General features: G+C 35.8%; 1 protein-coding gene and 1 pseudogene across 7 annotated transcripts; one reads left to right on the forward strand and one right to left on the reverse strand.

The window, feature by feature from the left end:
* The first annotated feature begins 2,912 nt into the window (after window positions 1-2,912).
* LOC126602997 (uncharacterized) lies at window positions 2,913-3,794 on the forward strand (annotated as a pseudogene).
* Window positions 3,795-7,966: 4,172 nt separating this feature from the next.
* Window positions 7,967-10,337, reverse strand: LOC126605235 (protein FAF-like, chloroplastic). 7 transcript variants are annotated; one of them, XM_050272610.1, is made up of 4 exons: window positions 10,206-10,329; window positions 9,334-9,390; window positions 9,203-9,217; window positions 7,967-9,080 (listed from the first exon to the last, which is right to left on the reverse strand). In XM_050272610.1, the coding sequence occupies exon 4, from the start codon at window positions 9,061-9,063 to the stop codon at window positions 8,176-8,178; it is 888 nt and encodes a 295-aa protein (XP_050128567.1). In that variant the 5' UTR covers window positions 9,064-9,080; window positions 9,203-9,217; window positions 9,334-9,390; window positions 10,206-10,329; the 3' UTR covers window positions 7,967-8,175. The 7 variants fall into 7 exon arrangements, with proteins under 7 accessions (XP_050128567.1, XP_050128570.1, XP_050128566.1 ...); XM_050272613.1 differs by having other exon boundaries at window positions 9,334-9,398; XM_050272609.1 differs by lacking the exon at window positions 9,203-9,217 and having other exon boundaries at window positions 9,334-9,398; window positions 10,206-10,337.
* Window positions 10,338-11,585: the final 1,248 nt, after the last annotated feature.

Below are 11,585 nucleotides of genomic sequence, written 5' to 3' on the forward strand. Positions count from 1 at the left end.
AAAAAAAAAAAACCCAGATCCCCCTAAACCACCCCCCCCCGTGCGAAACCCGATATCCCCCTGCCGCCGAAGTCCAGATCTCACCAACCCCTCCTCCTCTGCACCCATCTCCACCTCCTCCGCGCACCCATCTTCCCATCTTCCCCCCCTGTTCCCCCAACTCGAGCCCAACCTGCAACCCATAAGAAAAGAAAAAAAAAAAAAACCAACGCACCTACCCTCTGCACCCACCCTCGCACGCATCCTCTTCCCTCCTCTACACAGCCCACTCCTTAAATCCACACTCATTGGGGAAGACGGGATCTGGGTTGCAGGGAAAGGGGGATGAGTTTTTTTCTTTTCTTTTCTTTTCTGGGTTGCAGGTAGTCGGTGCGGAGGAGGAGGTGGATGATGGGTGCACAGTGGGTTTGGGGAACACAGAAGGGAAGAAAGGGGTGGGTTGCAAGGAAGGAGGGGTCGGGGAAGATGAAGATAGGTTGTTTTTTTATTTATTTTTATTTATAAATTTAGAAGATTTAGGTTTTTTTTTTAAATTTTTTTTGCCAAGTGGCACACATTTGGCAGTCACGTGGTATAAATGTGGCAACCGCGTTAGCACTTAATGGATCAATGGATGGAAAATGTAACGGATGTATTATTTTGAAATAAAATAGTATGTGAAGTATGAAAGTGATGTTTTAAAGATGTTGTATGAGATTGTAATAGACCTCAAACTTGAGGGGCTACTATGTAATTTATCCCATATATTTAAATGCATAATTTTTTTTTGTCACATGGCATAAATGTGGCAGCCATGTCAGCAAAAATGGGAATTCTATATTTGTCACGTCATCACTTAACGGTTTACTTAACAGATTTTCTAACGGATGTATGAAATTGAAATAAAATGATAAGTAAATGTATGAAATTGAAATGTTTTAAAGATGTTGTAAGGAATTGAAATTAACCCCAAACCCAAAGGGGTAAAATGTAATTTACCCTATTTTTTTTCCTCAAATAAAATTAGTACAACTAATGACAGATAACGCTGGTTCTTTTGGTTCCACGAAGTTGTCAAGCTTACAAAAGAATAATATGTGCGTTTTCATGTTAATGCAGAGGGTGGGTGGGGTATCGGGTTGGAATATGAAGGTTCGGGGTTAAATTCCCTCATGTAACAAAAATTATGGCGGCTGGATTGATAGAAGTGGGCGTAACCACTTTATAGCTAGAATGATTGTACAATATTCTTTATGCACTTAAATTCCTTCTCACCAGTTTAAATTAATTGAAGATAAATTATTGATGAGTAGATTTTATATTATATATTTTACCCTAATCTTAGTATATTTTGGTTAATATTTTGAAAGAATTTTGATACTTTGAATTGTATTTTCAATATAGGACTTTCGACTTCCTCTAGAGCAAAACAGGACCAAATGGACGAATTTTGGAGTAATTCCAATTGGAGGACGTTCGTGAGTAACTTAGCTTGATCGTATCAAAATTTGGGATTTTTTCACCAAGCAGTTATTTTCTGGCGATAAAATAAAGGAGCGATGCGCGGTGCTGGAAAATGACGTGTCTGGGCTTAAATTGCGTTTTTGGAGCCCAAGATGACCTCGGATGAGTTCGTGGCCTTCTGGAGAAGTGTTCAGAATATTCCAAACATTAAATCCAGCTATATTGGGCCAGTTTTGGAGCAGCTTATGGGTCCAAAACGTGGCTGTTCATATTTTAGACGAATTTTACCATTTAATTTAGGGTTATGTTTCCTATTTTATTTGATTAGTATTTTTAGTTTCCTAGTGGGAATAAAGGACCTGTTTTTAGGGTTTGTGTGGGGGGCTTAGCAAATATATTGCTTGGCCGTCTACAGTTTTTTTGGTACGCTTTCTTTTTATGCAACTTTGGAGAAAGAGAGAATTGCTAGGGTTTTGAAGATTTTGTACTTGAAGGTGTTTTCAATCATTTTTTAATAATATTTTCTATGATTTCAATTATGAATATGCGTAATTAATTCTTTTGCTAGGGCGTAGCCTTGAGCCTTAGCATGAATATGTGATTTTTATTTAATTGCTTATGATTGATTGCATGCATACTTTGAATTGTTAATCACCGGGATAAAAACTATCTAATTGTCTTAATGCCTGGTCACCATTAGGATCTTTAGAAAAGTAATTTGATGCAATTTTGGTCGGAAGGTTCCCTGAAATTGATGCTGGCTTCTTGTGATTAATAATTGTAATTTCACTTAGGATGAACACCACGTCTTAAGGGTTGCATGGTTTTTCAAAGGGTTTTCATAAAGCATAATGAGTCTTTCATGTTCAAATTTGATCCGAACATCCGGACGGGTTGCATGTTAGATATACGTTCTATGTTGGAGGTTCCAAGTAGAATATGAATAGGAAAATCTAACCTTCAAAGTGGTATGTTAGATCATAAGTAATTGGTAAAAGTTCATAGGATTGCTAGGTGATGGTGGAACCCTAGTGCTTTCTTAATTTGATTTCTCCCAAAACCGTTTTCTTTTCCCTCTAGTTTTAATATTGCAGATTGCCTTATTTTTTTTAATTAAATTCGTTTTTAATCTAAGTAGGTTATAAAATCAATCATCTCAATTTCTATTTTACAATAATTAATTAGAATTTGGCTTGTTTCAAATTATTTAATAATCCCTGTGGAGAATGACCTTGCGAGATCCGTTTATACTAGAACAACCTTGTGATTCTTGCAAGTATAATAGAAGTTTTTAGCCGATTCACATGAGTAGTAAAATCCATATCAAGAAAATGGCCCCTTTGCTGGGGATTGTTTTAAATAATTTGTGCATATCAACTCTTAGTTAATTATTTTTGTATATATCTTTTTATTTAATTGCTGATTTTGTTTGGTAGGTTACAATTTGTTTCTTTTTTAGCAATGCAACAATGGAACTTGTAGTTCCCCCTGAATTCAATCTAACACCTGGTGGACCACCTCTTTGGGTGTCATTAGCAGAAAAGGGTTATTATGGACTTAAGCCTACGGTTTGTGCTCTTTGTAATTCAAATACTCATTATATTTTGCAATGTTCTGAGAGAGAATATTTTCTAGATTATGTCCAGGAGTATATAAATATGAGAAACGATTCAAAATGGAACTGGAACAATCCCCATTCAGAGTTCTACACTCAAAGTTTGAAAGAGCATCTTGGGCAGTATTTTAAGCAGCTTAATGTGCCACAAGAGCTTTCAGTGGAGGACAAGCTCTCTAAATTGTTGGAATTAACTGACTTATACATTGAAATAACCAATGAAGGATTTCTGATTCAAGCATTAAACTATGGGAAGAGCTTTAATGATCAATAAGAGATTGGTGCAGGAATTAAGGAGCCATCTGCCTATTATTCACGCCCAAATGAGGAAACATCCCCTGATAACCTTGAAATTTCCGTAGAATATGCTTCTACAAAAGTCTGTGTGCCACTCATGCACTCTCCCGAGACTCCAAGGTAACCCGCTAAGCAGCAAGAATGCATGAATACTCTGACAAATCTAATTACAGGACAGCTGCTTACTGATCAGAAAATTTTAGTGGCGGTAACGGAAAGTGCACCTGCACAGCCTATCAAATTCAAAGAAATGCTAGATGAGTCCTGCAAACAGGCAAAGATCTATATGGAAAAGAGGAAGCTTATTGACAACCAAGTTCCTCGTAGAAAATTTCAACCAGTGCGGAAACTATGGGTGTTAAATACACGATTTAAGTTAGCTCGATGGAGAAATAAACATAGCTGGAAAGGAACCTATATCTTTACAAAGATTCATTAAAAAAGAAAGGCGTATAAGAAGAATTCAACCATTAAATTTGGAAGCACAGTGCTCTATGACGTTATTAAAGAGTGGTTAACTTTGAAAGAACAAGTGACGTGATCAACAATTCTTTCCGCTACGTCTAGCTATAAACTTTAACTACAACACTTATTGGGAGCCAACCCAATTTTTCTAAACTCTTTTCTTTTTATTTTCGTTCATTTTATTTTATTCCTTCTAGTCTTTATCACCAAAAAAAAAAAAATCAGAAAATTGAAAAACACAAAAATAGCAATTGTTTTTCGTTAATCAGTATTTTATTTTGGGATTTACTCTAATTAGATTTTTAATCTGTGTTTTTTGCATTTTGCATTTGGACTCGAAGGGCCCTAAATATCCATTAAGCGCGCAAAATTCAACTGAATCATGCTTTCAGCAGCATTCATTCATCCACATTCATCAAACCTCAACGGATGAAAATCAGTTTTGAAATACTCACAGTGGGGGTTTACTGTGCTACTTTCTGCCCTGTTTGGAAACTTTCGCTCACTCTCTCTCACTTACAAATTCCATTACATACAAGTTTGGGGGTGGACCAAGCAACACAGAGGAAGGCATTTGTCAACTCCAGCATTTAGATCCAGATTTATGCTATGTTTTTGTTAAACATTCATCTAATGGAGGCATGCAAGCACAACAAAAACATGGCATAAGTATAGTAGATCTATGGATGCATGCACAGACAAAAATTTACAGAGACGAACTACAATTATCAGAGATCCAGGTGGGCCATCATCATAATGCTATGAAGAAATCCCAGCCAATACAGTGAAGGAAGCATGTTTTATACCTTTTTAATTCCGAATATGAGGATTTTGTGAAATCCACTGGTTTCTTGTCCACCGGATCTCGGGTTTGCTGTCTTTCATGTTCTTCATCTTTGCTATCACAGTCGCTTCCAAGACTCCTGCACAGATAGCACATATGCATGAGATAATTTTTCCTTGTTTTCTTTCTGACCTGCACTTTGAAGTACGCTCGTGAAAATCAGATATACCGGGAAGAACAATTACCTTTATGATTGCTGGGATTTCGAGTTTCTGAGCCTTGGAACCGTCGACATTTCCATGGGGCAGTACAATCTGACGGCTGGGGTCATCTTTGATTCGAGAGGTCCACCGCAGTTTTAATTTTGTGAGATGGTAGAGAAATGAAGTTGAATAGGCTAATGTTTGAGAGTAAGATAGAGAGAACCCCCACAGCTCTGGGCTCGAGGTAAAATGCTAGAAAGAAAGGGAGAAAACGAATGCTAAACCTTAATTTATATGGGGAACTGTTAAGGTTTTCCCATGTGAACACTACATGGGTGGAGCTTCGCATTGGCATCAACGCTCCTAGTTTCGTTCAGGCCACGGGTTTGAGTCTCCAAATCAGTGAATTAGTGCTTTCTTTTTTCATTATTTTTCCAGCGCATATTCTCCTTGCGCCATGTCACCACTTCAAATCCCAGGTGTCTCTATTTCCTTGTCTTTTCTTTTATTTTCTGTTTTCTTTTATTTTATACTTTATTTTATTCTTTCTTTCTTTTATTTTCTATTTCTGTTTTCCTAGTTTATTTTCTTTGTCTATGTTTGCTATTTTACCTTTTCAAGGTTTTAATATTTTTGTTTTCTTTTGTTTATTTTCCACACCTTGAGGACAACGTGTGAAATAAGTTTGGGGGTGGGAAAGTAAATTTTAGTTTTTTATTTTATTATTGTGTCAGTTTAAAAATTTTCATTCTTTTTAAGTTAATATCCATAGATTATTTTAAACGTTAGAACAAATGGATATGGTGAAGGTTAATCCCACATTAGAGTCTTTGCTATTTATTGTTGCTTAGACACTAATTCATGTATTATACTTTGAACTTTGCACATCACACCAACATGGTTTGTGGGGAGTGAGATTGAAATACTTGCTTTTAGTCTAAGTTTATTTTTAATTTTTGTTTTAAGTAAAGTCAGTTATTATTGTGAATAAAGTAATAATTGTCTCACCCGAGGTTTTGCCTAGTAACCGGGCCAGTCCTGCCTAATCAGCAATGATTCTCGCGTCAAACGGTAGAGTTTTGGCATGGGGCAGGGTGGTTAGTTGGTTTCGTAGCCTTTTCAGCTCGGGTTAATAAGTCCTTAGGGGTGTTCTACACCGAGTGCCCTAAAGCCCTAGTGGTTTGGAGTCATTGACCTAAAGCTCGCTACATGGGTTGGATCGAAAGTTTAAGTGAACCGACATTGCACAACCACTACTGTTACTAAAAAAAAAAAATTGAAAAGAAAAAGAAAAAGAAAGATATTTGTATTCAAAGTTAGTATGTGTGAAATAAAGAAGGACGAGAGGTAAGAGTTTTAATCGAGTCTCCTTAACTATGTTGGTTCACTTTACATCAAAGGAAGTTTGTGAATTTTTTCTAATTGATTCTAAATGGCTTAGACTCTATGGTGGGATTGGTTGGAACTTTTGAAAAGATGTTCTAGTTTTTAAAATTTGCTATGGATTGCAACTTTGAAGGTGAAAATTTTTGTTAGTTAATTTTAGCTAGTTGTCTAGTTTGTTAAGTTTTTATTTTTGTTTGAGTCTTGTTTTGCTTGAGGACAAGCAAAAAACTAAGTTTGGGGGTATTTTGATGAGTAGATTTTATATTATATATTTTACCCTAATCTTAGTATATTTTGGTTAATATTTTGAAAGAATTTTGATACTTTGAATTGTATTTTCAATATAGGACTTTCGACTTCCTTTGGAGCAAAACAGGACCAAATGGACGAATTTTGGAGTAATTCTAGTTGAAGGACGTTTGTGAGTCACTTAGCTTGATCGTATCAAAATTTGGGATTTTTTCACCAAGCGGTTATTTTCTGGCGATAAAATAAAGGAGCGATGCGCGGTGCTGGAAAATGACGTGTCTGGGCTTAAATTGCGTTTTTGGAGCCCAAGATGACCTCGAATGAGTTCGTGGCCTTCTGGAGAAGTGTTCCGAATATTCCAAATATTAAATCTAGCTATATTGGGCCAGTTTGGAGCAGGTTATGGGTCCAAAACGTGGCTGTTCAGATTTTAGACGAATTTTACCATTTAATTTAGGGTTATGTTTCCTATTTTATTTGATTAGTATTTTTAGTTTCCTAGTGGGAATAAAGGACCTGTTTTTAGGGTTTGTGTGGGGGGCTTAGCAAATATATTGCTTGGCCGTCTACAGTTTTTTTGGTACGCTTTCTTTTTATGCAACTTTGGAGACAGAGAGAATTGCTAGGGTTTTGGAGATTTTCTAATTGAAGGTGTTTTCAATCATTTTCTTAATAATATTTTCTATGATTTCAATTATGAATATGCATAACTAATTTCTTTTGCTAGGGCGAAGCCTTGAGTCTTAGCATGAAAATGTGATTTGTATTTAATTGCTTATGATTGATTGCATGCATACTTTGAATTGTTAATCACCGGGATAAAAACTATCTAATTGTCTTAATGCCTGATCACCATTAGGATCTTTAGAAAAGTAATTTGATGAAATTTTGGTCGGAAGGTTCCCTGAAATTGATGTTGGCTTCTTGTGATTAATAATTGTAATTTCACTTAGGATCAACACCACATCTTAAGGGTTGCATGGTTTTTCAAAGGGTTTTCATAAAGCATAATGAGTCTTTCATGTTCAGATTTGATCCGAACGTCCGGACGGGTTGCATGTTAGATATACGTTCTATGTTGGAGGTTCCAAGTAGAATATGAATTAGGAAAATCTAACATTCAAAGTGGCATGTTAGATCATAAGTAATTGGTAAAAGTTCATAGGATTGCTAGGTGATGGTGGAACCCTAGTGCTTTCTTAATTTGATTTCTCCCAAAACTGTTTTCTTTTCCCTCTAGTTTTAATATTGCAATTTGTCTTATTTTTTTAATTAAATTCGTTTTTAATCTAAGTAGGTTATAAAATCAATCATCTCAATTTCTACTTTACAATAATTAATTGGAATTTGTTTTGTTTCGAATGATTTAATAATCCCTGTGGAGAATGACCTTGCGAGATCCGTTTATACTATAACGACCTTGTGATTCTTGTAAGTATAATAGGAGTTTTTAGCCCGTTTACATGAGTAGTAAAATCCCTATCAAATATCGCATGTAAAAACAATTATGACATGAAAGTATATTGATAAAGAAAACCAAAAGTTTGATAGAGTGAAAAATACAATTTTACTTTTTGGAAAAAGCTTTCTACAAAGTAGAAGTTTTCCAGTACTTAAGGGTACCATATCTTCACTAATGTGAACTGTGCTCCCTATCCCTGTGACTAATTTAATACTACTAACTCCAGGCACCCTATATGACATATGATGAAAATTAGTGATCAAAGCTTACATTACATGACAGTAGTCATTGGACGAAGAGGAGCAGAAGCAGGGTGATCCAAGTAAATCTGCTGGTGTTCAAGGATATTAATTTGAGCATCGCAAAAGGAAGTTGATCGACGCACCGAATTATAACCCATTACAATATCCAATGCTTTCTTTTGTACATGATCATGATAATGAGTCTCGTCCACGTAGCTGTGATCACATTCATCCTCATCATCATCCTCATAATCACTTTCTTTGAAGCACTTTTTGATTTCGATTTGCTCTCCATCATCTTCTTCATCAACAAATAGGTCTTCCTTTTCCACGTCTTCTTCTTCATCAATAGTTTCCTGATGTTCACAACATATTATGGCATTGTTGTCTAAAGGTACAAGGTTTAAGATGAGACGGCCATTTTCGCGGAGAGCTTCGAAGTACTCGTGATGCTTCACTCTCTCTCCCTTAAGAACAAGCCTTCCATCAGAGTAGTTATAATGCTTGGTCAGAACCCATGGCATGCGACCTTGCAAATTCCCAGTCTGTGCAAGTAACGGTATCGGTGGTGGATATTCCGTTTTGATCATTATCCTTTCACTCTTTCTGGTAGTAGCTTTCCTCTTATCTTGATTATTCAAAAGCCCTAATTTCTCTTGTTCCTCATTCGACATGATTGGGGCGCCGCTCTCGGTCCCAATCAGATCGTCCATTGCAGATGACGACCAAGACGAGGAACTATCCATCAACACAGAAGAAGAAAGGGACGACGTCCTTGATATAGATGGTGAGTGTAGTGAAAGCTTGTGGTTGTGAATGACGTGGGGATCAGGGTTTGTAGTTGCTTCTGGAAAAATTAGGGTTTTAAGGCCTAGATGGAGATGTAGGTGGGTCGGGAATTCCTTTTGGATGTGCATGGGGAATGGCAACCTAGCTGCCCACAAAACAATACCAAAAAAGGAGGAAATTATTAGCCCTACAAAATAGCTTGCAGTCACGGTGGCTAGTTTTATCTGGTCAAAATTGGACTGCTGTGTAGGGTAGAAATTAATTTACCGACTCAGTGATTAGCTGCAAAGTAATTAAACAAGGAGATATAAGAATAATGTGGCTATAATAGCAAATCCGACCCTCTAATAATTGGATAAGAACAAGCTTTTATCGTCAGTAAAATAATTTGCTCATACCTCTTGATGGTACTTGGTCCGCTTTCATCTCTATCTGCTCGGATTTTTCTCTTCCTGCTAATTATCTTAAGTAGATTAACAAAAAAATAACTTAGAATAAATATGTAAACTAGGAAATACCTATATTAAGAAAAACATAAAGCGAACTTTTACGGCAACAAATAATATAGGAAAAAAAAAACCGAAGTCTATATAGGAAACCAAATCATATCATCTTGAGTGCATTACGGAAGTGTATAAATAATTAAATAAATATGAATATTCCCATACCAAAAACATGTCTTTTACTATCCACGTGCTAACAATATAGTATCAATCAAAGTTTCAATCATTTCTATATAAAATGCACTTCATAAATTAAGCCAATAATTTAGGAAAATTAAGTGGAAAGTAAATAAAAAACAAAACAAATGGGGAACTGATGACTGTACCTGATCCTTATCATGAACGAAAAACATGAACAGAATAATCTATTAGGCAATTTTTCTCACCAGTCTGCAATTTGGCTTCAAAATTGAAAACTAGATAAAACTGTTCAAAAGTAAAACAACTTCTTTGATTTCTATTAAACTCCAAATTTTCAGGAAAACTGAAGGGTTTAAACAGAATTCACCAAGCTACTTACTTTTAATCTCCTTCTTGAAGTCGAACCTTTTTTATAGAAAAACAAAAAAGGATTGGTATGAACATGTAAGAGCGTGCAAAAATCACAAAGAAAATAACATTATTCTTTCTTTTTTTTTTTTTGATCGAAAAGAAAATGGCATTTAGATTAGTGAAGGCTAACAGGCTAATCAACTTCAAATTAATTCAATTAAACTACGTAGTTTAACAGATATCTGAGAATTAAGAAAGGAAACATATTGACTTACTTTATCAATGGCTCGCTTTGCATTATATTAATTTGGTACATTTTCCCTTCCACAGGGAAAAATCATTCGACAAAGATAAACACAGTGAGGTGAGAACCCAAGTTTCCAGTACAACCATATATTTCTCGAGTGTTGCTACCCCTTTTATAGGAAAATGCTTTGACACACATATTTCCAAGGGTACAAACGTCATTTCACGTCCGTCAAGAAACGGCTGGTTTTATTGCGGGCTCGGCGGAGGGTATGGTTCGTCTGGGACTGGCAAGGGTCTTTGATTGCTGTAACCGGCACCAAAGCTGGCATGCTTGTATCTTGGTCCACCGTCGTTTAAAATGTGATTGGTGGGTGTTTGGTGACAGCCTGGAGGGGTCTCACAGGCGATCACGGAGTGAGACATGTATGAACTGAATTTGTCCGGTTTTGTGTTCTCTGGCTTCCATGTTTGATGCCAGGTTTGTTCCTTCTTTCTTCAGCAGCCCAGGTTACTAGACACGTACATAGGACCTTGTTTGGTTCATGGTCATGTCTCTCGTGTGCATTTACTTGAGCAGGTTTGACATGCAAAAGTAGACAAGTATGTATTAATGTATCTATGTTACTTTGTTACTCTCGAAAAAGAAAAAGAAAACTGTATATATATATATATATATATATATATATCTTGTTCAAATGATGCAATGGTTATTTTCTTTGTTTTGATAAAATGGTTTAGTGGTTTGAGACTACTTAATTTTGGGTAATTTTAGACGAATAATATTTGCATTTCTCTTTAGGAGAGTGGTTTTATATCTCCACTTTCAAATAGCTTATCTTTACCATAGAAATTTCATAATCGGAACCCTTCAATTTTTATTCTTCAATTGCATCAAATAAATGGAGATCGTTTAGTCATCCCTACAAAAAATCATTCGAAACGGAGATCGTTTAGTCATCCAATTGCATCAAATAAATGGATGGTTCATCATTAATATGTTGGTACCTACCTACATTGTTAATTTATTTGATACATTTGAATGACTAAATAATGTCCAATTAGAATTTTTTTGTAGAAAATATCTCAAATGAAGATTAAAAAATTGAGTGGTTTTAATTATGAAAATTCTACAGTAAAATAGGTTATTTGTAAATTGGTGAATGAGCTCTTTTCCCAAGGAAGGAATGCAACTATTATCATTTTAGAGGAGTCCGGATCCTCTTTGTGAGGATCCCGGGGATCTATGAATCGTATCCGTTTTTCATACATCATGCAGTCAGAAATCATTTAAATATTTTTATTTAAAAATAAACATAAACAGTATTTGACAAAAACTGACCGCACGATATACGATGAACGGACACGATTCACGGATCCCTGGGATCCTCACCAAAAGGATCAGGAGA

Source organism: Malus sylvestris, chromosome 15, assembly GCF_916048215.2.
Source record: "Malus sylvestris chromosome 15, drMalSylv7.2, whole genome shotgun sequence".
Lineage (NCBI taxonomy): Eukaryota > Viridiplantae > Streptophyta > Magnoliopsida > Rosales > Rosaceae > Malus > Malus sylvestris.

Excerpts from the sequence above, each read along its gene's own strand:
- LOC126605235 (XM_050272609.1), bottom strand. The coding sequence starts at position 9,361 with ATGAAAGCGGACCAAGTACCATCAAGAG. Across the intron at positions 9,081-9,333 it reads GGACCAAGTACCATCAAGAG|CTAGGTTGCCATTCCCCATG; the intron begins GTATGAGCAAAT and ends TTTTGTGGGCAG.